Raw genomic sequence first — 26,064 nt, 5'->3', positions numbered from 1 at the left:
AGTGAAAACAAAGTTTTCTACCCATAATAGTTTGTGATGCACGTGTTTTGAAGAGCGATAAGGGCGGTCTCAAGTTTCTTTTAAACGCAGCGTGCTTATCTTAACCGAGGCCCATGGCATAAGCTGCATGAGGCACTGGTTCCAAAGTTTTGTCGTTCTCGCAATTCGATTCCTCCAAATCGCTCTTGCCGCGTTTTGAATTCACAATGCCCTAATCCGTGCACGGTTCCGCGTTTTCGGCATCATCATCAGCCGTAATTAAACCATCGCAACAGATGTTCCACCCACTCTGCCACAAATCGCTGCTGGAGTGGTCTTGTTCGGAAGCTTCAGGCTCGGCATCGGCCCCAGCGTCAATGAAGTCGACCTCGCGAAAACATTTTCGTGACCATGTAGCCGTCACCGCCGCCCACGAAATATTCAAAATCTCCACAGCTGAATACCGGGACCCCCGAAGCCGCAAGTTGGCTGCCAGGTGGTCAACAGCTATGAGCAAGCGCTCCACAACGCGGCACCTAACATGCGGATTACACCCAAGCCAAGCGGGCACACTTTCAACGTTTTGTTGAGTGGCAGAAAAAAAGCATGCAAGGCCTTCCGTTTGCCATCCTGACCACACACACCGAGAGCGAGCAAGACGCGCACACGTAACACACATGCCAGAACGTGTGGTACAGCTCTGGGCTCGTTTCTAGTCAGAAAACAATACTTCTGAATTCGAGTCAGTGTGGCTGGTGTCACGGAGCTGCGGAGATAGGCGAAGGAGTTGTGTCAAGAGAGGAGAGCCAATTTGCGAGAGAAGGGCAAGGAAAAGTGAAGAGAGGGCAGGATACCGCGGGAAGGTGACCTTGAAAACCAAAACACGCAAGAAGGAGGCAGGTCGGGCGGCTTGCTTGAAAGCTCCACCAAACCCGCAACTCGCACGTAGAAAAAATTGAAGAAGTGCCTGCGCATGCAGAGGTCTAAGCACGGCCAACTAGATCGGCGCGCGCGGTGGTGTTCAAAGAATCAGCGGCCGTGGTCAAAGAATTGTTTTGCTGCGCCGGCGGGTTTGCGTGGCTTCACCGACTTCGATATTTCCCGATTCGTTGTGCGCAAATTAACAGCTGTTTGTACACTTCTGCGCACGTGCAGAGGACATACTGAGTCGAGTGCGAAATGAGCGAGAACAGGTCCTTAGCATGAAAACAATCGCAAATTATCCGAGTGGGTGGTGTAGCCTACGTGTGTGCTCTAGAACGGTACGATAAGATGAGACACAGACGATCGGATAAAGACGATGTTAGCAAATGGTCTGGTCACTCCAGGCTGGCGACGTCAGTGACAGTTCTAGCGATCAAAAACAGGGGAGATGGCCGACCGGTCTTTGAAAGATGGGTGGCAGTCTGAAAACACGGGCCGCGTCTGACGATGCAGGGTGCTCAGAGTAGCGGGGGGGACAAAGGACGGAAGGGTGCGTAACAAACAGCGGTCGGAGAGAGCGGCAACTAGAGGGGCACAGAAGCAGGGTCAGCGTTTAACTATAAGAATCTATGGGCACCTCGCCGATGCCTCATCTGTGGTCTAAAGGGGTTTCCCGGATAGTCTGCAGAGCACAGACTTCGTTCGCTGTAACCGATCGGCGGCACTTGGAGACATTCATTGTAAGTGCGATTTTGTGTCATTGAAACAATGTATATTTTCACGGTCACACGGATATTGTTCGTTTTAAGCGAAAGTTGGTTTTAAGTGGGGCCGTTATATGTGGGCTCGGCTGTATATGCAAAAAGATGTCTAAGAATGCTGGGTTACCAGGGTTACCAAACGATGGTGCCAACACCTCATGGCGCTTTGTGCAACCACAATAAACGACACGTTTGTTTTCGCATAGTGTTTTAAAGACAATAGTCCTTGTTGGGATACTTCAACCAGAAATTTATGTCTGTCTGTTTTTCTGTTGGTCTGTCTGTTGCACGATTCGGCCACCCGGTGAAAGTTTAGGCCCAGCAATTTTTATCTGCTGGCTTCGTTCATACTTGTGAACATTGTCAATCAAGAAGCAAATATTACACATATTTGAGGTAAATAGCGATATATAAGTATTAGGTAGTGTGTTTCTTTATTTCTAAAATGCATAGATAACATAGTTTTAAAGGCCGCAGTGCTTATTACGCTCTTCTGACAATGCGACACTATGAAAAAAAAAAGTGGGCGTTTCCTATGTTTCGCTGAAACAACGCGGTGCTTCTACCAACCAGTGACTCTTCGCTCTAAAAAAGTTTCATTTCTTCACATTACTGCCGAATGGCGCCATAAGTAACACAGCACCTACAAACTGAAAACTATCATCTTTAAACGTCCTTTGCAGTGAAGCACATAGATACGCTGGCAATTCTTCAGGGAAAAACAGATTAAAGAGGCAACTTATTTGTAATTATGCTGATGCAAGGCATTTACATCATAAGTAAAATGCATCACTTTTCTACAGAAACAATTTTGTGCTTGCCTGGTACATTTCAGCCCCGCTAGACGGCATCACTTATTTGTCCTCTCAGGGTCTTTAAGCTTCTCATGTTTACGACTTCGATATTCTAGGTCACTCTAGTGTCAGTTATTTGCATCAAACAATGCAGTCATAATTGGCACTTGCACATCTGCTTCTTTTTTACTCAGTGGCTGGAGTCTCCAAAACAGATATTGCAAGTAGCCACGAACGAAGGTGAATTCGTGAGCTATGGCCACAAACACGAAATGTGTCTGGCGAGTAGTTTAGGTACGGTGTGTGAAAGCAAATTTACATTTTGTAAAGGCCCGCACATGTGCAGATCTCATCTGGTAACAGGTTAACGTAAAAAGTATATGTAGAAGCTAAAAGCTTCTAATATACCTAGTGGGCTCATCATAACTGAAATACTAAAGTAAGCTTTTTTTTTTACATAAAAACCTTGTCAGTCTTTTATATATAAAAGAAACTGAATATTCACTCTGTAGTAGAGCAGGTAGCGATAGCTTTGGCAGTGAAGGACCTTTTGCGTCTAGAGATATTTACTGACTCCAGGGCTGCTGGCTGGGCCTTTGCCGCAGGAGTGAGCTCCAGAGAGGCTGCTGCTATTCTCAGGTCAAGGGGTGTAGTAGGCTTTCACACTATTACCTGGTTCCCGGCCCACATGGGCTGAGGGCTCATCCAACAGTTCCAAACGTATATGAACTTGCCCATAACTGTGTGCGAGAAATGGCATGCTGCGGCAGTTTGGGTGGGTCTGGAGGCTGGTTCGTGGAAAGTTTTGGGGATTCATTTGGCATTTTCCATAAAGTTTCTTCTCACTACCTACTGTTAAGGCTGAGGTACCCCCTCTTGCATCCTAGGCTCACTAGACTGCAGTTGTCGGCTCTCTTAAAGGCCAACTGCAACGAAATTTGGCACTCCGCAAAAAGTCAATATATAGGTTGTCTAGCTAGAGGTAGAACTGCCTGCCAAATGTCGCCTTCAAAGTACAAGCGCCTACCTTAGAAAAAAAAGCTTGCAAATGACGGTGTTTTTGAGACCGAAACTAGAAAAAACACGCCATTACGGCTGACTGGAGGTGATATGAAGGACAGAAAAATCGTCTGCTCCGTGCTCCTCAAGCACGCGCATCGCAGATGTGGCTCTTAGTGTGTGTGTTTTTTCTATGTTAACTTAAGAAAGCTGTGTGAACATGCCTCTTATCGAATGCTGGTCCGGGCTTCCCAATGGTGGGTTTAAGAAAGCTGTGTGAACATGCCTCTTATCGAATGCTAGTCCGGGCTTCCCAATGGTGGGTTTGCAGTGTCTGACCCCCGTATTCAGAAACTCTGCTTGACTTAGCTTGCCATCGACTTCAATGCAGCATGAACGCACTATCTTTAGGAGGTGCCAAGGCAGCACAAACACACAGACGCATTTCAAACACGCTGTTTTAACGCAGAAAAGAGCGATTCAGTGGCAGGGAGGATTGCTCACAAGGAGCGACGCGGCGACATTATGTAGTAATTGTCATATCTGGTTCTGTCCGGTTTGCCTGGGCGCACCACTAAAGCTCCACGTAGTCTGCTTTCTGGCAATTAGAGCACCAATTGTAAATTGAATAGGCGACTGCAAAATTTTCCACTGTCGTTATCGTAACTTACCATTTTTTAGGGCCGTTTTTGCCAGAGTATAAGGGCCGTTTTCGCCAGAGTATAAAATTTCATTGCAGTTGGCCTTCAATGCTGCAGGCAGGTTTTTTTTCATGCCTCATAACATGTTCAGTCACTTAGCTGAAGGCATAAACCCAGGATGCCCAGTTGTGGGGTGGATAATTGTTCACTTGCACACATGCTCTGGCAGTGCCTGGCACAGAACAGGACAGGGAGAGGGCCCTTAAAAGCTCCGAGCTCTCAGTCCAGCTCTCAACAGACCAGGAGGCATATGAAAAGGTGGAGGGCCATGGTCTTCTAGTACCGCATGGGCACAGCTAGCAACTGTAGCAGACCCCTTTAAGGGGCGTCTGATCGGGGTCCTCCAGGACCAAAGAATTTTTTTCACGTTCACAGAACTGCAACACGATAAGTATGTTCTTTGAGAATGCAAACCAAAACTGGCTGCTAAAGTGCACACATGACAGCCCACCTTGAGGTTACATTGCTGCTTACATAATTGAACTGCGGTAATTGGCTCTCGACAGCGCCATCAGTATCGTGCAGATTTTTTAGCGCCAACATTTGGTGCCGGCTTGCTGCTCAGCTATGTAAGTGGCAACATTGCCTTGAGGGGCCACATGGGCACTTTGGCATCTGGCTTTTGTTTCACATGCTCTAAGGCGAATAAATTCATTGTGCTGTAGTTCTGCGGGTAATCACTTTTTTCTGTGCCAAAAAGCTGGTAGTATGGCTTTTAAAAAAGCTGTATTCTATACTTCAGTTACAATGAGCATATTAACTTCAAAGTTAATGAAATTTTTATTAATTGGAGACTAATTATGCATTACATGTCACAGCATGGCCCCCACCACTGACTCTAGCAAAATCTACCTGATATTTTTTTAAATAACCTTTTTTAAAATATGCTACTCGCAGTTTTTTTGCATATGTGTGTGTGTATGTGTGTTTACGTGGTAGAAACATTTCTCATGTATTTTTGCATGTCACCAGTGGCTTCAAAGCCAAAACAGTTCACTACATTAAATGTGATTGCAGTGGACCCACCAGCGCCCATGGCAAAGCACTGGAAATCTGCAGAGCATGATGAGTGCATGCCCACCACCCACACCACCACATGACCCAGACTTAAAGGTCATCAGAGTCAGCCTGGATCCTACGTTGGCTGCAGGACAGGACAGTTCATCTGGCATGAACCAAGGCACCACTCTCTACAAGAGCATATTGGTATGCTATAAAAAATGTCTGTTATAATGTCTCTGGGGTTTTTTAGCACTGCTGCACACTTCAATGCGGGGTTTTTTCCCGCAGATCATGCAATAGTTATCTGTTAGCAGTGCCAAAGAATTCTGTTAAGTACATGTAAAGAATTTTATCGGGGATCGTCCCATCAAAATAAAAGTTGCATTCATACAAGCAATGAATTTTTTTATAAAATAATTTATTACTCATTAATTCTAAGTTGCTGAGATATTAATATATTTTTTTGAGTCATAATTAGGTAAGAGCTCCTGAATTTCTTCTGTCAAATAATGCGTGCCTATGGCACACATACTTGCCATAGCTGTGCTGCTGAAATGCTGGCAAAAAGATGTGAGCTGACGCTGATGTCCAAGCATGTGCTCCTTTTGTTGTAAAAATTTTACTAGAAGATATATCTATATGTTCTTTCCATGAACGCGACACACACCCACATTCTTTTTTTTTTTTTTTGAGTAGAGTTATATCGTAAGTGGCAGGGAGCAATTTAAAGAGGTGAAACGAGTAGTCTACTCGAAATTGGCATGTTCTTGTGAGTGTGTTGCTCTCGTGCTGTCTCTGTATTGGCAGTGAAAGGTTCAAGGGGACATGATACTATAAAAATCCATTTTTTTAATAACATTTTTTTGTTCTTACTTGCTTTCACAAGTTTAGTTTCTATACTTTCATGACAAAAGAAATCAAAGTTGTTATTAAATGCAGAATTAGGTAAAAAATGCTTTTAAAGAATACAAGGTGCCTGCTAAAAGCTAAACAAGCTTACTAGAATCCCATAGAAATTTTCACCTGCCTGATTGCCATTATATTTCGCGTGAGTAGTTCACCAAAGCCACATACTCAAAACAACCATGATTCCCAAGCTCTCATGATGGTAGAAATGATTTTAAAAAGCATATCTGCCATATAGATGAGCCTTCATTTCTACATTTAAAATGTGTTTTTCTCAAGATGTAGTTTTGGGGCAACTTCTGAGTTTGAGCATCATGTTTTTGGTGCTTACAATGGCCAGATCGGGATGAAATTTTGCCAACGTGTTACTCAACATGTGAAGAGTACATTTAGCATCTTCATAACGTGATACAACCTATCTAGTCACTATGAACTTAAAGTAAGCAATTAATATGGACTGAGCAGTTTGACTTCACACATTATAGTTTTTGTTGTTCATTAAAAAGTCTTATGCACAAACTTGTTAGTTACTTGCGTTCTACGGTTAATGTAGAGCAATATGAAACATTGTTGGCTGATAACCATAAAAGTGTAATAGCATAAAAAGTGTGTCCTAAAAGAGCTATATTTTACAGATTGTCATTGTACAAAATGAAAAGTAAGCTGCTTACTGTTAAACATAATACATATTCCAAATCAGTGTAAAAGCCCATGTTAACAGTAAAAACTTCATAGAGTAGCATCTCCCCTTAAGACGTGTCTTATGTGCTCTGTGCTCATTTCTGTTCTAAGTGTTTTTGTTAGGATAAGGATGTGTGTTGTTTGTTGCATTAGCCTGATACATCCTGTAAAAGGTATCACCATATGCATGATTGCCATCCTAACGGAATGTTGCTTATATACAGCTCAGCAATGGGGACCATACACCGACCGTAGTGCGCAATGCCCTTGAAAAGCATGGCCTAGAGGGTGACCCTGATGAGTACGAACTCACCCAGCAGCTGCCAGACTCTGGTAAGGGGCCTTTGTACTTTGCATGCTGTGCACTCGTATATGCAGCTCAGATAATCTACAATGGAGCCACCTAGTGCAGGATCACCTGCTGTAATGCAGTCCAACGCCTCCTAGAAAAACTATGCCTCGAGCGTTGCTCTCTTTCCAATTGGGAGCTTCCTGACAGCACACAATCTCTGAGGCCATGCTTCCTGTCGTGTGTTGCGACTGGCAGCCGCATGCAACCGCTCGCCTCCGTACCACTCAGCTATGTGACATTACCGTACCGCTCTGTCACGTGACATCACAGCTGCTCGGAGGCAACTGTGAGAGCTTTGCTGTGTTCACAGGGGGCAGTCGTCAGAGGCGTTCGCCTTAGTACCGGAGGGGGAGCGTAAATTCTGAGGGTAGGGCAGCACACTCGCGGCTCACGTTCCAGGCATAGTTTTTTCTAGGAGGCATTGTACAGTCTTTCGAGACTCCTGTTTCCTTCCCCTCATCATCATCATCAGCAGCAGCAGTAGCAGCCTGACTATGTCCACTGCAGGACAAAGGCCTCTCCCATGTGCCACCAGTCAACTCGGTCCTGCACTTTTCGCTGCCACTTTATACCCGCAAACTTCTTAATCTCATCTGCCCACCTAACTTTCTGTCTCGCCTTCACCCGCAGCCTTCTCTTTGAAACCAGTCTGGGATTTCTGATGACCGGTTGCCCCGCCACGGTGGTCTAGTGGCTAAGGTACTCGGCTGCTGACCCGCAGGGCACGGGTTCGAATCCCGGCTGCGGCGGCTGCATTTCCGGTGGAGGCGGAAATGTTGTAGGCCTGTGTGCTCAGATTTGGGTGCACGTTAAAGAACCCCAGGTGGTTTAAATTTCCGGAGCCCTCCACTACGGCGTCTCTCATAATCATATAGTGGTTTTGGGACGTTAAACCCCACACATCAATCTAATGACTAGCGGTTATCTTGCCTTCACGCTACGTGCCCTGCCCAAAACCATTTCTTCTTCTTGATTTTGACTATGATATCCTAAACACCTGTTTGTTTCCTGATACACTGTGCTCTCTTCTTGTCTCTTAAAGGGCCACTCACCAGGTTTGACAATTTTGAGCTGACAAGCGCAAAGCGTAGATGAGGCATTCATGATCACATCTGCCAAAATTTGCAACGCTACGCGCCGCTGAAATGGGTCAAATTTCAAGATGAATGCTGCTCCCCCTCCCCTCTGCCGGCGCACGCCTGGAGAATGAGGGTATGACGTGGGCGTATGAATGGCTTTACGTAAACGGCAATGCAAATATGTTGGTCCTCTACGTAGACGACTCTGCTCTGACGTTGTCAAAAGTATACCACGTGACATGGCAAAAATTATTTGACACAACATGCGTAGTTTATGTATTTGTTGCTTTAAGAGATTAATGAAACTCAAAATAAATAATGAGATGCAATAAAAAATTGTGCACATTTTTCTTTAATTTTTTTTAACCGTGAAATGATACGAGATGCGGGGCTAATGTGCCAGAGTTTCGCATGCGTTCGTGTCCCCGCGGTCAGCGCATTGAGCAGACAACCGTCGTGGAACGCTCCTACGCGTTCGTGCACTCATTGTACTCATCTACCGTATTTTTGTGTGTATAACCCACCCCTGCATATAATCCACACCCCCACTTTCAGCTCACAGAGAAAGAAAAAAAAAAATCCTCGCGTATTGCCCGCACATTTGACATACAGGAAAGGCTGTACAAAAGCTACTACTCAAGCAACATAGCACATATGTAGACAGAAAAGCTTTATTTAGCAAGCAGAATACGCTGTCTGCAAGGCCAGTCACGATTCACTCACTGTCGCTGCTCTCGCTAGAGCTATCACTTGAGCCGCAGTCACTGTTATGCACAAGGTCATCTTCGGTTCCATCCATGTTGTTTGTGATGCAGCATTTCTTGAAACTTTTTTGCACCATCTCACCTGGAATGGCCTTCCATGCCTCAACAATCCACTTGCAGAATAGGGCAATATCAGGCCTTCGACCTCGTCCTGTCGGCGTCAAGTCGTAGCAGCCTTCGGCCATCCACTCGGCATAATAGCGCTTGACATGCGCTTTGAAGGGCTTGTTAAGCGACACGTCTAGAGGCTGCAACATTGACGTCATTCCACCGGGTATAACAACTAAGTCGGTGCCGTTGCGTGAAAGGCCGTCCTTCACTTCCTCAGTTGTGTGGCCGCGGAACGAGCCAATCAAGAACGAGCATGGACCTCTTTGCGAGCATCGCACCAAGCCTCTTCTCTCATACAGTCTTGATCCAATCTACGAACAAGTCACTGTTCATCCACGCGTTCTCGTATGCGCACGCCACCACACCGGCAGGCAAATGAACCTTTGGTAGAGTTTTCCTTTTCAAGATGACTACGGTCGCAGTTGCATGCCGTCGGCGAGGGCACAAAGCAAGACTGTGATGCGCAGTTTCGTGTTCCCGCCGGTCAGCACACTCACCGAACTGCTGCCCGTCTTCTCAATCGTTGTGTCCAACGGCATTTCAAAATAAACAGGAGTTTCATCCGCATTGCCGATTTGCGAGAAAATGTAATTGTGCTGCTTTCGCAGGCCAATTACATATCTCTGGTACTTGAGCAGCTTCTCCTCATAAGAAGCCGGCAAGCGTTGACATATTGTAGTCCGCCGTCTGATTGAGAGCCCTTGTCGCTTCATAAAGCGGTGCAGCCATCCGCGGCTCGCACGGAACTCGTGAGGTAGGCCTAGCTCCCTCAAAAGTCGCCGCACTTCCACTTGGGCCATCTCGGTCGATACGGCGTGACCCCTGCTTCTCACATCTTCGATGAACTTTACTAGCTCAGCTTCCAGCTCAGGGTAGGCACCGGTCTTGGTGCCACGAAATGACCTACGGTCACGGTGCATGGCTTGTAGGCTCTCTTTCTTCTTTCTCCACAGTCGCACGCAGGACTTGTCCACATCGTGCCGTCTTCCCGCTTCACGATTTCCGAATTCCTCGGCGACGGCGATGATCTTAAGCTTTTGCTGTACAGTGAAGGCCTGCCGCCATACGCTACTCATGGTGACAGAACAGATCGACTTAGGCTTGGCGAACGGGTTGAGATGTGGAGAACTAGCGGTATCAGCGAGGTAAAGAGCGCTCACACTCGGCGACAACTTGACAGCACTACCCCTTCTAGTACACTGTAACAGCACCCTGGAAACAACAGAACCGAAATGCATGCCTGCTACTGTGTCAAAAAGTAGTACATTAATTTACCGATAATATCTTTATAGGCACTATAATATCTAATTTGCCTTGCTGAAATAAATACTGCTTTATTTATTATGGAACTTACTTTATTTATTATGGAACTTTCTTAGACAGCACCACCTTTTCGGCAAGCCCTTTCCAAAAGTAAACATGGCGTCCGTGACGTAGGGACATGTGGAGGGTCACTGAGCGGCCGCGAACGTCCAAAAAATATACTTGTGGTGTGACAGTGAGATTTTACACTGAGCAATCGAATTGTCTCTCCCCAAATATTTTTCTAAACGCTTCAATGATGCAAGCAAGCGAAACCAAAATCGGCCGCAAGCTGCCGTGCTACTTGCGGAGCAACACGAATTTGCGGAAACCGCCTCCGTAGCCTTCGCTACACTGTTTAGGGGCTTCACAGCACAACACGCATTGCTGTGAAGCAGCACTATAGGAAAAACCCCGCGTATTTTCCGCACCTTCACTTTGCCACTGAAATTTTTGGGTTTTTAATGCGGGTTATATGCACGAAAATATGGTACTCTACCGCGTCTAAGCCAGCGTTTCCAAACCATCCCGCAGAAACAGGCAGAATACCACAAAATAACGCTGGTCAACAGAGCAATGCCGCTCACGTGCTCGGGGGTTGGACTTGTTTGGGCACGTCATGCGCACGTCACCTCATGGTCGAATGCTGGAGAGAGTGGGGAAGAGATTTGGCTTGCGAAGGCTACGCGGAGGAGTGGCAAGGGTTTCGAGCTCGCCTCCTCTCATCCTCGTTTCGCGCCGCTTCAAAAAACCTGTTTTTTCCGCTCGGGATGAACCGATTTGGAAAAATTTTTGTGTCAAAATGTTCCTCCTCGGACACCCAACAACTTCCACTGTCTAACTACAATTCGGTATGCGGCCTGGTGAGTGGCCCTTTAAGGTTACACCTACCATTTTCCTTTCCATTGCTCGCTGCATCGTCCTCAACTCAAGTTGAGCCCTTTTTGTAATCCTCAAAATTTCTGCTCTGTACCCTCCCCCCCCCCCCCATACCCCCATAGAACTCCTTATATATGCGTCCAAACGAGACAGTTCAGGCAAAAATGGGACTTGGAGTGATAAGAAATTATTGAATAGGAAATTTCACTGTCGCTAAAGCCAGTGTTTCAGCTAAAAGATTTGTCTCTGTCGGGGTAGTAACCGCCTTCCTTAGCTACATATTTATGTACTCTTTCGTCACTTTCCCCACAACCTTAGAGGTGACGGAAGATGAGAACAAGCTTGTACGCAAAGGTTTGCGCACATGCTTGCTTGTTTGAAATGTGGACTTGCCCATGTAATTAAAGGTGCACATTAAAGAAGCCTAGTAGGTAACAAATTTAGCTGAAGTCCCCTACTACAGCAGACATACTTTGGTGCAGCTAACATTACATTGAAGTGGTTATAATTGAACCCATTTATAACAATACTCAAGTACCACAAAAGTTTGTTGCTATAACCGATAGTTGCTCTAAACAGCTGTTGTGAGAAAACTATATTATCGGATGGGGTATGCCTACAGACATCAGTGATGAAAATGACAAACCTGCCAATTTTTCGGGCATGCTTGAAAATTCGGATGCTTTTATGCGGCTGCCAGAAACTTCATAGAGCCAATGTATGATGACGTGCAAAGTTCAGAATTCCGAAACTTGTCAGTCTCAACTTTTTACTCATATTGCATGTCAGGAAGTGTATATTTAGAGAAGCCACCGCAGCTCCCACATTATAGCAGATTTAGAAAGTCAGCTTTGCTGCAATGCGCAAACGCTGTGCAGTGAAGCATATTGTTACTTTGAAGGGGCACTGGCGGTTGTTTGTGGGTGAGGGTTGAGCACCTTGAATTTCTTGTTTTTCTTCTTTTTTTACAAAAGTTTTACATTCCTTTACCTCTGGAAATGGACACACAAAAGCTATAATTTATTGTAATAACTAATAATGCGGGAATTGCTGTAAACGGGTTAATTATTTCACCATAAAAACATAGAAAAGTTGACAGTACACCAGTTTCCCATTGTTATGGGCGATATATTGTGAGAACCGGTATCATTTTAAATGGGTTTGACTGTGTATAACAAAACTTGTTGATATTCTTGCTATTTATTGACTTAGCAACTCATTCATATTAGAAAATTATATTCTGTGACAATTAATGGTGTACCCATTTTTTAGTAACCACAAAAGTTACATGCACTTTGGTATATCAATAATTTAATTTTAATGGCGATTTTAAAACTCGCCATGTCTGGTGTGCAGGGAACGTAGACTATCTGTTATGCCAGACCAGAACTTCCTATGATGTTAAAGTGAAAATATTGTTCATTTATTGCCTCAAAATTGTCAGTGATAAGTCGTTAATTACTTATAGGGGAGGATATTCATAGGAGGGAAATTAATCGAAGAATGAGGATGTGCTGGAGTGTATATGTCAGACATTGAATCGTGACTGGCAATTTACCACTATGAAATGAAGTGTACGTTAATTGTATATTATCAGTTTTATTAACATATGGGGCTGATACTTACTTGCAGGATAAGAAACTCGCGGGAAAGTTAGATACCCTGAAGCAGTTCGAACAATTTTGTACAAATGCATCGAGTTGGTGTGAAAAGGTCTAAAGAACATTAGCTTATTTAAGGGGGCAGACTGGACTTGGGGACCAAAAAGTGACAAAAAAAATCATTTTTTAAAATTAACATTACTAGTTTCTGCAAGTACTTTCTATCTTTCTGCAAATTTTCACACACCAGGAAGTAGTAATCTGCATAACCCTGTGCAGTTTGATCAAGATCACTGAATAAATAAACAAAAAATGTCTAAGACCAATTTGCCTCCTTAAGTTCGCTGCTTAAACTGCCCAATTTATCACCAGGGTTCAAATCTGCAAATCGTTACAGATTTCATCGACTCAGCCAAACACATTTTCAGCAGCTCACTTTCAAAATAAGTAATGTGGAAATAACCAACCAACAGATGAGTCAAGAGAAGCATAGAATACATCATTTCCATTTTGTTTTTAATACATCTGCAGTGTAATAATTATGTCATGAATTGAAAGGAATTAAAGTACACAAAAAGCACCCTTTTCATTGGTGGGATCCACACCCAGAACTTTGAAACTGAATGTCCAATGCTTAACCATTTGAGCTGTGACAAAGGCAGTTCTTTATTCAGTTTGTTCAATATTTCCAGATGTGTAATCGCTAGGAGTATTAGCCAGTACTACTCACTTTATTGGACCACCATACTTTATATGACAGCATGCAAGATGTAATATCTACCTTTCGTGGGCAGAGGGCAGGTGCTCCACAAATTTTAGCTCGGATGTCACTGAAACGTCATACACGATCTTGTACACGTTTCCTTCCTAGAACAACGTGCTTTTCATTTTCTGTGAAAGAGCGCATTCCTCTTAAAGGGGGACGTGGCTTTTAAAAACCGGTAAATTGCGAAAAAGTCAAGTTTTGGAAAACCATATATTTGGGTAGTATGTGTCATAAACTACGTCTAGTGTAAATATCAGCACCTACTTCACACTAGAAATGCTTCAAATAAATGTTTCGCTAGCCGCAGCAGCTCCTGAGCTGTGAGCGATCGCCGAAAATGCGACTGCTCACAGCAAAAATGTCCCATTTTCGCGTGCACGCCGCTTCTCTGCATGTCACCCGAGCGCCGCCACCTGGTCTTGTTTTGTTCGTCAATTCTTTTTTTCTCTCGCCGCCATCAGCTGTAGAGCTGACGGCGCAGTCGAGGCATAACTTGCTTCTGATTGGGGAGCTCACGGAGCATTTGAAACCCCGTTTTTTAAATGCGGAGCTATGATTGAATGGAGTGCGCACTCCTCGAGTATGAGTGGGAGCAAGTGGCTTCTATTGGCTGCTGCGCGCGCTCACTTGTTCGACTGCCAACCATGCCGCCGGCAACCACATGTCTCTTTGTTTGCTTCGACTCCTTTGTTGCATACTTTCTTTGTGTGCTTCTTCGTCTCTGTCTTCACGAGATGATAATCATTTGACACGGCCTGCCGATCATTTCACAATTGACGAATTACGCAAACGCGCGCCTGACGCGGCTCTCCGTGTCGAGTAAGTTTTTCAGAGGACTTGTGCGCATTCTGTTGCGATGGATCGCAGCTTCCGGAGGAAACACAAGACTCGGGCTCACTTATCGAGAGCAAAAGCGCTGAACACCTAATCCTCGACAATCGCGGATACCCCCCAAGTCGTCAGTCAATCCCCGAAAGTGATGCCACTTTGGACCCTCAGTCTTCTAGCGATGCAGTGAACAATGCAGACGGTGTGGCGCCGGTGCGTGTCAAGCTTAGAAGATGATGACATTGATGCCACCGTACATCGACGTGAAAGTGCACACTCTCCTAACTAGGATTGTGCTGTTCAACATCACGGTGAAATGACTAACAGAGAAACTTGTGATGGTGAAATAACTGGCGCGTTGGTAGATGCGGGCAATGAGCGGGGCGATGCCGCGATCGTGCCCGGCGAGCGTCATACTATTTAGAGACACATACAATTGAGTTTTGTCTCTGCAAAAATCGCAGAATTGCAGCCGACCACCGTTCGCGAGTTACTCGGCGCGATGTCTTCTACTGAGCGGAAGTTTGCATAGACCGCGTCGCTGGAACACACTGCCGACGCTAGAGGAAGAATACTTGTTAATGCAGATGGCCATCCTGAACACGATTATTGGGAATACCCTGTGCACAGAATGTTATGAGCAATGCTTGGTTGTGGATTGTGACACAAGACATAAACTTGCTGTGAAAATTGTAGTCACATGTCGCTCTTATGGCTCAGCAGATACCAACTGGATTTCACCAAGAAAACCAGATGCTCGAGTTTTCGACAGGAATATTCAGTCTATGCTGGCAATAAGAAGCATCGGTAAAGGGCCTACTGCTCTAAATGACTTCTGGGCAGTCATGAATGTCTGTCGCAGAGGGTCGCACCAGAAGACATATCAACGGCACTTGAAGCACATGCTCAAGTCAGCTGCTGAAGAAACTGCAGAAACAGTTTTCGCAGATGCAGTCGAGGCTGTGAAGAAGACTTGCCAGGCAATGAAAGTGAACTTCACAAAACTATAACCTTGGTCTATGATGGCACATGGCTGACGCGCGCACACAGCTCACACATTGGTGTAGGCTGTGTGATAGAATTTTGTACTGGTCTTGTGCTTGACTGTACAGTCCTGTCTGAACTTCTGCCTCCGGTGCTTGCTAGGTCCAGCCGAAAGTGACCCTGCACATCAAAAGTGGAAAAGGACACACGCATGTCAGAAAAACATTGACGTGGCTGCAGGACGCATGGAGATGGAAGGTGTACTGCAGCTTTTCGAACGCTCCCTCAGAAAAGTTGATCTCCGTTACACACATGTAATTTGTGGTGGTGACAGTCGCATCTATGTCGCCCTCTGCAATGAGGCAATGTACGGGTTTGTACCTCTGACAAAAGAGAACTGCGTGAACCACTTACACTTCCCTTGTAAGCAAGGCGAAGAAGGGAGAGGCACTCGGTGGAACAGGTGGCCTGACGCAGGAGCTGATCAAAAGGCTCACCAGTTATTATGGCCTAGCACTGCGAAGCAGCACTGACGAAGGCATGAAAAAAGCAGTGATGGCCACCTTTCACCATATTTTGTCAATTGATTCAGAGCCTCATCTCGAGCTGTGTCCTCCTGGTGCCCGGAGCTGGTGTAGGTACCATGCAGCAGAGGCAGAGGGAAAACCACAGCGTTCACCCAAGTATTATCTGTCCAGCAGAGTTGTGGATGCATTGCGACCAGTGTACGAACGCATTTCCGATCGTTAACCACTGGCTCGCTGCAGTGGCAACAAGACTCAATATGCAGCCATAAGCTTTTACTCAGTGATTTGGTCGCTAATTTCTAAGCAGCAGCATATCTCCCTCTTCACTGTAGAAGCAGCAGTGCATGAGGCAGTTGCGAAGCGTAGTGCAGACAACCTGCAAGCATACACAAAGATTTGCGCTGTAATGGGTGTGCAACCTGGGGCCCTTACCCTCCATAAGGCTGCTGAAAAAGACTCTCAGCGAGCAAAGAAGTCATATGCATGAAATGAAAGAGCAGAGACACAAAAGGTCGCCCCTACACAAGGACACAAAGGACTACAACGCTGGTGGGTTTTAACAAATGCAAACAACTTTGAAAACTTCGACAGGCTTTTTCTCATAAGTGTGTTTTGGACATTGTGCATTGCTCGTGGAAAGTGCAGCACGGGAATGACTGAACTGATTTTGATGCAGTTTTTTTTTTTCCTGAATCCCAAAATATTTCTTGAGAGTCTGACAATCTTTGAATGCTTGTTTATGGCCACGTTTTTTTTTCTAGAAGATGACTTGTACATGACACTGTTTCTGACAATGTGTGTAGGCAGCTATGATGACCTCTATATAAAAAAGAAGAGAAGTGATAGAAAAAATTTGAAATTTTCATACCCAGTAGTCTTCTTTTGAGTAAAGATCAACACGATTTGAAGTTTTCTGGCATCTTTTTTTACAGCACTAGGCTTTCCACGAGCAGACCATATAAATCAAACCATGTAGCATGATGTAACTACTCAAGGTATCATAATGAAACTGCACATTTCCCTATTCAAGGCACTTCTGAGTATGCATGCCAAATTTTATTGCTCTAGGTCAACAATCAAAAAAAGTTTTTTTTTTTTTTTTTTCAACGGAGGCCCTCCAACACTATTCAGCCCCCCCCCCCCCTTTTTTTTACTTGTGGGTTGCATAGACTGAAGTACAGACAGAATAATGCAGTAAAAACGGCAGCAATAACTGCACACAGTCCAAATAGAATATTTTTCTAGTATTTCACAAATATTTCCTTGAACACTTCGAAGCGAAATTGCAGAAAAAAAATTGGATAGGATTTTTAAGCATGTTATTGGCTAGATTACTGAAGCTCTGGCGTTGGTGTTTCATAGTTGTCTTATCAAGAAGAAAGCAGTGCAGAGGCAGAATTGTATTTATGTACGTGATGTGGTGCAACCGAAGTGTTGCCGACAACATTTAACACGTGAAAGGCGAAGATGCTCTTTCCTCAGCCTCCTCCTCTTTCAACTTATGTCTGTGGAAGCCCAACTGATTTGGTGGACAAAGGCATGCTTCCTTCGTGTGCGGAGTTTCCAAAGCTGCCTCCTAGACATCAGTATATAAAAGCATCTGCAATTTAGGTGCTAAAAATCTTTGGCGTACAATTTTTCAGACTTCCTGCCCAAATTTTAAGTCCAAGAGGGCATTACTTACCACATCTATCATCTCACTGTTGGAACCAGCACTTTCTTAAGTCAGTGCAGTGGAACTTGTACCAATTCTATCCCCTGTATATGTGACGCTATGAAGCGATGGTTGGTAGAGGCTGAGAAGGAAGAAGTGCTTTGGAATGAACATAGCGTATAAACCAGGCCACGTCACCCAGTCATCATAACGTCACATATACACATTTTTGGCGCTAGTGTATCGCACATTGCCGAAAGCTTGGAGTGAGAAGCGAATGGTTGAGATCTGATCATTTAGGTGCAGCAAAGACCTCCATTTGATAGTTTTTTTACCTAATTAAATTGCTGTTTATTTTAAATTATACTAATTATGTGATTCTAATATGTTAAATTATACTAATTGTGTGATTCTAATTTTGCCTGATATACATTGATGTCCGCTCTATCATATACAGCGCTTAGCTTAACCACAGTGATCTCACTCCTGCGCCAACTGCACCAAAGTGCGCCAAATCAGATTTACTGCACCGTCCTGATACTAATATCAACGGAAATTGTGCCAAACTGGGCTAAAGTCAGATTTTGGAGCGTCTATCTCTGACAATAGCCACACCAGCACGTCAATACATGTGCACCTTGTTCTCGGGGCCACCAAAGTCACAATCACGTGCCTATTTTATTTCACTGAATAAACAGCGGTTGCGCGTGCGTCCTAAAATCCACGATGCTGTTTGGTGCCAACGCAACTCTGTTGAGCAAGTCGGCTTAACAGCGAAACACGCTCTTCACAGGGGCTTGTGACATCTAGTCCAATCGGTAGTGTAAAACTGTGGCGGCAATTTATCGGCAGATGTCATTCGTTCCAGGAATGCTGGTGATAGCTCGTTTGAAGAGTTGCGCATCATGTAATAAAGCAATTTTTATCAATAACTGCATGCATGCAGTTATTAGCGAAAATTGCTAGAATGTCTGTCATGTCTATGCCTAAAACATCGCGATCTAATTTTTCATGCTTCGTGTCCGCAAAAGAACATGTAAATTGTGAGAACGCATTGACACTTTTCCTCTAATATACTTTGTTCATGGATCATCATACAGAAGAGCTGTTTCATGATTCCTTCCACCAGAACATCCGCGTTTGTAATCGCTGTGGCGGCAAAAGCCCCTAAAAGCCGCTGCACTTTCAAGCTCGAGGTTGCTAGGGCCCAAATTGAAAATTATCACGTGCTTTCTTTTTAAATGTCATCTCATTTATAAAAGCATGCCTCCTGGTCAGAGCAGCCGCAATTCGGTTTTAATATGCGCAGCTATAGTGAGGCCATCGCTGGCGGCTCTGGTGTCGGAAGGCCTTTGAAGCGGCTACGCCATGTTACACGCCGGCCTCTCGCTTTCCAGGGTTAATAGCTGACGGTTAAAAAAAATTGAACATCACAGCATCGTATTTATTGCTTCGTTTTCAAGGGAGGGGTGAAGGGGTTGAGGGGAAGCTGCTGTGTTGCTTGAAGTAGCTGGCGCGCGCTATCTCGAGTTATAATGAAACTGCTTATGAACTTTCTGTGCTACTAACATCTGCTTCGCGTTTAGATAAATAACAGCACGAAAGCTTCAGCAACTATTGACTATTGTCCCTTTAGCCAGCGTTCTTTTGAGTTGCACAATATCGGATCTAAAGAATACAATTTGTTCATTTCACTTACGCTCTTAGCAATAGATGGGATACCAACACATTGTATTGTTACAATAAATAATAAGGCTTGACGTCATCCGTGAAAATTGCTAGCGGCGGGGTTGTTATTTCCAAGGTCCACGCACTCGCAAAAACTTGCTGTATGCACAGTGTTCGATATCCGCGACTTGGGTGACCAGAGACCCCCGAAACATCTCTTGCATGCCAATGCACGTACGGATAGAATCAGACTTGTCTAGAGTGCCCAGCCGGCTGCTCTAGCTGTTGTTTTCTTCAGAAATATGGAAAGAGAGACGCCGTAATGCTACCAAACATGGTCGTACTGCATGTTAGGCCCTTGTGCTGTAATATAAGCATCAACGGAAGCCTGTAGCTAACGTTGAAGCCTGTAGTAACGACACAGAGACAAGAAGGACACGAAAGACACGTGTCTCTGTGTTGTCGTTTTGTTCTTGCGCTATAACTATCGTCATGCCATACCAACTAGCCCAAGCTGCCACACTTCTATGTGAGATAGAAGCCGCGGCCAACAGCAGCGTCGACATGCACACGCTCCGCTGCTCTAGACCAGTGTGATTCTATTTGTACAGCACGTACGAATGAACCTTCTAAACGGCGTGACGTTGGTGTGGCCGCCTTGCGATCAAGGCTCAGTGCATACCCTTACATGGCCACTCTATAAAGCGAAGCACTTCTTGCACAGTTTGTTCACGTTTAGAGTACAAGTTAGAAGGGTATACCAGCAGTAAATAGCGTATGCACTTGTAATTACACCCTTAAAGTCTAAGTTCAAAACAATGCTCTCCCCGTTCCTAGCTCGATCCTTCCTGTCCCTTTGACACGAGCGGCGCGTTCCTCGCTGTTTGAGTAACAATCGATGGGAGGCCTGGCACATGAGGTGATGTTATTGCATCCGCCCTCAGTGCAAGGGAGATAGGTCGGCTCTTCTTATTTCTGCTTTAGTAGTGTTCGTCACCCCTGCTCACGTGATTTTACCTGCGTGTAATAGATGATGCGCCGAGGGATGTTATCAATTGGGACATTTCACAAAACATGACGGCCAGTGGTGTAGGCACATCGGGAATGTGCCCTTGCCTCCATGAAATTTGCAATGAATCTAAATATTTCTAGATCTTCACAAGAGCCTCAGAATAATTTTTCATGTCCTTGAATGTAAATGCCACTTCTCCTCCAGGATTTGAAGCTAGCTGCTCCAGATTGCTCTGAAATAGAAAATTTTGTTGCTCGAAAGTGCTCCAAAATAGAAAATTTTGCTGCTCCATATTGGAAGACCTCGGTTAGATCAGTGTAACCGTAGTTCTTGAACACTTTCTACTGGTCGCAAAACTTCGGGCCAAGTTTCGTATAGGGACAGAACCTTCCGCCAGGTGCACCACTTCAGAAAAGGGGTCTTTCATTGCAGCCGTTTAAACGGCTTGTTTCTGTTGCGTTGCAAGGTTTACGTTGCGGAGACTCACTCTGGTGACTACACGAACATATTTCAGTGGGATGTCATATTCTGGTCTGTCATCGCTTACAGGCAGCGTATCTGCATCATGCAGCAGCCATAAATATCTGTTTGGTTGTGGAAGTTTCGCTTGTGGCGAAATCGGTGTGCAGCTGCACACCGGTTTAACAATGTCAGGCCATGCTTTTTTGAAGAATTTAATTTCCTCGAGGCTGCAGCCAACGTCAGTGGAAGTAACGAGACCAACACTGCCAGTACACAGTCATACATACTGTTGGAGAGTGCCTTGTATCACACCTATTCGCTGAGAAACGTACTGATTCATGCAAATTACACAATGATGCTTGTTCTTGATGATGTATCCATGTCTTAAAAAAATACTTAGCCTGAACTCTTCAGAATATATATGACTGAGTAGAAAAAGAACACTGGTTTTAAAAGCCGAAAAATCGCACAAAAATCGATTTTTTCAAAATGGCACTTTTGCTATTTCCATCCAATACTTTACCATTTCGCCATGTTTTATGCCGTCTGAAACGATATCTTAGCCATAATATCGATTTTCAGCTCCAGTGTCAGCTAAATACAAGCCAAGGATTCAGTGAATAGAACGCTTTTTCCGTGACATGCGACGACTGTCATACTTGTCTTATAGCCGCAGATCATATATTGTTTGAAAGCGCAGCTTCTCATCTTGATTTTTGCACCGCTTTCCGCTCCGAGTGCACATATAGTGTGAAGATATTCCTCTTCAGAAAAAAGTCCCAACGCCTGCAGTCATTGGCCAGCCACGGCACATGATCCGCAGCGGGCCACGCCATTGGCTTTACTGGAATCGTCTGCATCACTCCACGGCAACTGTGCGCTCACCGTACGCATCAATATAGTGCCTAGAATATACTGGCTAGTGTGCCGTTCGCCAGTTCTTTTCAATGGTGAGGGTGGCACTGATTTGGATGAATGCCCGCGGTGGCCGCGGGGGGCGCTGCCAAGTGGGAGGGTGCCGACAGCGTGTGTCACCTGCTCCGCACAGCGGATTTGCAGCAGTTGCATGGATTTTCATGTTTGTGTTTTCAGTGTTATCGGGTTGTGTGTTTGTTGTTCATATCGTCAAAGGGTGAGTGAATGGTTGTCGTGTTTCTGTGCCACAACGAGAACTATGAGGTGAATATAGAATGTCGAAGCCAAAGGGGATCGACGGAAAGGAACAGCTTCGTACCATTTTGTACAGCTGGTTATACCGTTCGAACTAACAGCGACTATCATTATTCATGACACCATCAGGCAAAGCACATCTCTCAGAATGGGACAGAAGCATAAAGAAGCGAACAGGAGACTGCCACCAACTGCTGTGGTCTGTGAAAAATAGTTTGATGAGAGTTTTATCGAGCCCATGCTCACAATCACCGTGAACGGCGTGTTCAGCAAGATCCCCCACGACAAGCCACACCTCAAAACTGATGCGGCACTCACAATATTCTCTGAATATTCTGAGCAAATTGTGAGCTAAGTACAGTCAAGGCTGCTTATAACAAACCTGAGCCTGACGCAGCATCCGTTCGCTGTATCCCGAAGTTCGTAGTAAATTAAACACAGCTTTTTAAAAAGTTGCGATTGAAAACACAAAATTTTTTGCCCAAAAAAGTCCGTGCTGCACGTGTTTCGAAGAGTGATAAGGGCGGTCTCGAGTTTATTTCAAACGGCAGCGTGCTCTTCGCCGAGGCCCTTGGAAAAAGCTGCATGAGGCACTGGCTTCAAAGCTTTGTCGTTCTCGCTATCCGATTCTTCCAAATCGCTCTTGCCGCGTACCTAATTCACAATGCCCTAATCCGTGAACAGTTCCGTGCTGTCTGCATCGTCATCGGCCGTAATTAAACCATCGCAACAGATGTTCCACCCGCTCTCCCAGGTCGGAGTAGACGCCGCGCTGCCACAAATCGCCGCCGCAGTGGTCCTGTTCGGAAGCTTCAGGTTCTGCATCGGGCCCGGTGTCGACGAAGTCGGCCTTATGAAAACAGTTTTGCGCGCATGTAGCTGTCACCGCCACCCACGAAATATTCACCATCCCCACAGCTAAATACCGGGACACCCGAAGCGGCAAGTTGACTGCCAGGTGAACAACAGCTATGAGCAAGCGCTCCACAACGCGGCACCTACCGCACGAATTATGCTCAAGCCAAGCGGTCACACTTTCAACATTTTGTTGAGCGGCAGGAAAAAGCGTGCAAGGCCTCCCGTCTGCCATCCTGACCACACACTCACACCGAGAGCGAGCAAGACGCGCACATGCAGCACACACGGCAGAACGCGTGATACCACTCTGGGCCCATTTCTAGTCAGAAAACAAAACTTCTGAATTCGACGATAGTTATAGCGCAAGAACAAAACGACGACAAAGGGGCAAAAAGGAGACGAGCGCTAACTTAGTGCGCGTCTCCTTCTTGTCCTTTTGTTGTTGAGTTATTCGCAATGTTCATAGACTGTCGCGCCGCCTAGCGAAATTCAGGAGCGTCCTCTCATGGATGATCAGTAGGCAGATGCTCCCAACGTTTCCTTGTTCGTTGGTGCTAGCCTCAGTGTTAACGCGTCAGCGAGAAACGAACACAAGCCATTTTGTTTGTTGCATGCATTAGTGAATATACCAGGTCGTCTGTGACACAATAAATCTGATTCGTTCTTGCGAGAGGCGAAGTTTTCGTGAAAATACGTGGCAACTCGCATTTTCATATTTAGCCCGCAAAGTACGCATATCAGCTTCGCTAAATTTTCTGCAGCCACTTTGGATAGTTAAATCTTATTGTCTAACCTTTGCAGTTCAAACTCACCTTTTTTTACGTGTGTATAGCATTCATCAGTGATTTTGTAGTGCATGAATCCCATAACAGTCATTGCAAGCGGAAAGTTGCGCAGGCTCACAATTTGCGCTTCCAAACCTTGACCTAGACTGCGCCACTTGTTTTTTACGTTCGTTGATAGATGGCAGCACACTGCAAGCGATTGCTTTCTTGCCTGGTATCGGAGCGAAATGTTCTCCGCACCCCCAGATAAACGTTGTGAGTGACAGCTTGTTGGGGCTGTGCAATGACGCCTTGTTGGGGCTATCGAAGTCGTTCGGCAGAAAGAATTCCTCAGATTACGTTCAGCAGAGATGTTCAAAGAAGCCGTCTTGACGTCGAGGATTTTTCACTGGATGTGGGTGGTTGTCAACGCGCTGAGAGTGACAGCAACGATGAACGATCAGCTGCTAGCTCACAGGCAGCGAGTTGCACTTCCCATCCCGTCATGTGTTGATGTTTTTTTTTTTTTTTTCACGCTCGTAAATCACTTTGATTGTATTTATTATATGATATCCTTCAGCGGGCTCAAAATAACAAAAAACATAGTTTTTCTTGTGCATAGCATGCAGCCCAATTACAGTGAATATTAAAACGCTGCATGTCACAATACGATTGAGCTCGACCAGCGAAGCGAATTGGTTAGAGCAATTATATATGCAAGTACGACTACAGTCCATGCTAACTTCTCCTGCTCTTCATCGGTGTCATCTGAACGACGCTGTTTGACAAATTTTCACAATTTTGACATTCTGAAAAGCGTATGCGTGTATTCGTTTCGATATCCTTGTTTTGATCACACTGATGGAACCTACAACATCCGAGTGCAGCAAATTGGGCACTGTTGGACTCTGATCATGGTTTTGACAAAAGTGCTACTTAATGGGAAGTTAAATGCTTGTGTTCCGTTGAAGAAGCAGCTGCATGATGCTTACAGTGCAAGTAATGACGACGGCGTATTATGTTTGCGAGCCATAGCTACGGTAAACATTTCGTCCTGTGCAGCCGTGATGGCACACTACTCGCTAGTGGCCTAATACCGTGGTAATTTCACCAGGCAGGCTCGGCACAAATTTTCTCGGAGTGCCATTCAATTAGCACATGAATTCTAGTTCGCCCAATTTTCTGTAGCACGCACAGGATTATGCAAAGCATCATTGATACACGGACGATCAGCTGACAACACCACCCTTCGCACTGCGGCACGAAATCAGGTAGCGAACATTCAGCAGTTCCTATAGTTTGGGAAAGTACTTTTGTTCGTTATACGTTCATTTGACGATGAAGAGTTCATACGGTGAAAGCGGCATGGGGATTACGTCCGTGCATCCTATCTTTTTTATGCGAGTTCACTGGTTGATCATCGCTCCACAGCCATCTTGGATTGCACGGCGCACCACCTATGGGCCGTGAGCATTGTGAATAGCACAAAAACAGAACGACGACAAAGAGACAAGGAGGAGACGAACACTAACTTAGCACTTGTCTCTTTCTTGTCCCTTTGTCATTGTTCTGTTCTCGCGCTATAACTATCGTCATGTCATATCACCTAGCCCAAACTGCCACACTTCTGAATTTGAGTCAGCGTGGCTGGTGTCGCGGAGCGATGGAGACGGGCGAAAGAGTTGTGTCAAGAGAGGAGAGCCGATATGCGAGAGAAGGGCAAGGAGTTGAGATAAAGTGAAGAGAGGGGAGGATATGGCAGGAAGGCGACCTTGAAAACCAAAACATGCAGGAAGGAGGCAGGTCGGGCAGCTTGCTTGATAGGTTCGCAAAACACGCAACTCATGCGTAAAAAAAATTGAATGAGTGCCTGCGTGCGCAGAGGTCTAAGCACAGCTGCCTGGATCGGCGCGCAGCTGTGTTCAAAGAATCAGCGGACGTGGTCAAAGAATGGTTTTGTGTCGCCGGCGTGTTTGCGTGGCCTCATCGTCTTCGATGTTTCGCTATTCGTTCCGCACAAATTAACAGCTGTTTTTACGCTTCCACGCACGTGCGGAAGGCATGCTGAGCAGAGTGCGAAGTGAGCGAGAACAGGTCCTAAACACAAAAAGAATCTCGAATTATCAGAGTGGGTGGGGTAGCGTACGTTGTCCGTGCGCTAGAACGATACGATAAAAGACTCAGACGATCGGATACAGACGATGTTGGCAAATGCTCTGGTGACTCGAGGCCGGCGATGTCAACAACTGTACCAGCGATCAAAAACAAGGGAGATGGCCAACCGGTCTTTGAAAGATGGGTGGGAGTGTGAAAACATGGGCCGCATCTGGCAATGCGTGGTGCTGAGAGTAGCGGGGGGAACAATGGACGGAAGGGTGCTTAACAAAAAGCGGTCGGGGAGAGTGGAAACTAGAAAAGTGCAGAGGCAGGGTCGGCGTTCAACAATAAGAATCTATGAGCACCTCGCCGATGCCTCATCCGTGGTCAAAAGTGGTTTCCCGGGAAGTCGGCAGAGCGCCGACTCTGTTCGCTGTAA

General features: G+C 45.4%; 1 protein-coding gene across 1 annotated transcript in view; it reads left to right on the top strand.

The window, feature by feature from the left end:
• Rgl (Ral guanine nucleotide dissociation stimulator-like) overlaps positions 1-26,064 on the top strand; it is a 174,299-nt gene that overhangs the window by 135,196 nt on the left and 13,039 nt on the right. Inside the window, exons 12-13 of the mRNA XM_037435915.2 lie at positions 5,176-5,364; positions 6,972-7,080. Coding sequence (XP_037291812.2) covers positions 5,176-5,364; positions 6,972-7,080 — 298 coding nt within the window. The remainder of the gene's footprint in view (positions 1-5,175; positions 5,365-6,971; positions 7,081-26,064) is intronic.

The sequence above is a fragment of the Rhipicephalus microplus genome, chromosome X, assembly GCF_043290135.1.
Source record: "Rhipicephalus microplus isolate Deutch F79 chromosome X, USDA_Rmic, whole genome shotgun sequence".
Taxonomy (NCBI): Eukaryota; Metazoa; Arthropoda; class Arachnida; order Ixodida; family Ixodidae; genus Rhipicephalus; species Rhipicephalus microplus.
Note: the sequence above shows the minus strand (reverse complement) of the source record. Positions and strands in the feature narration are given on the sequence as shown.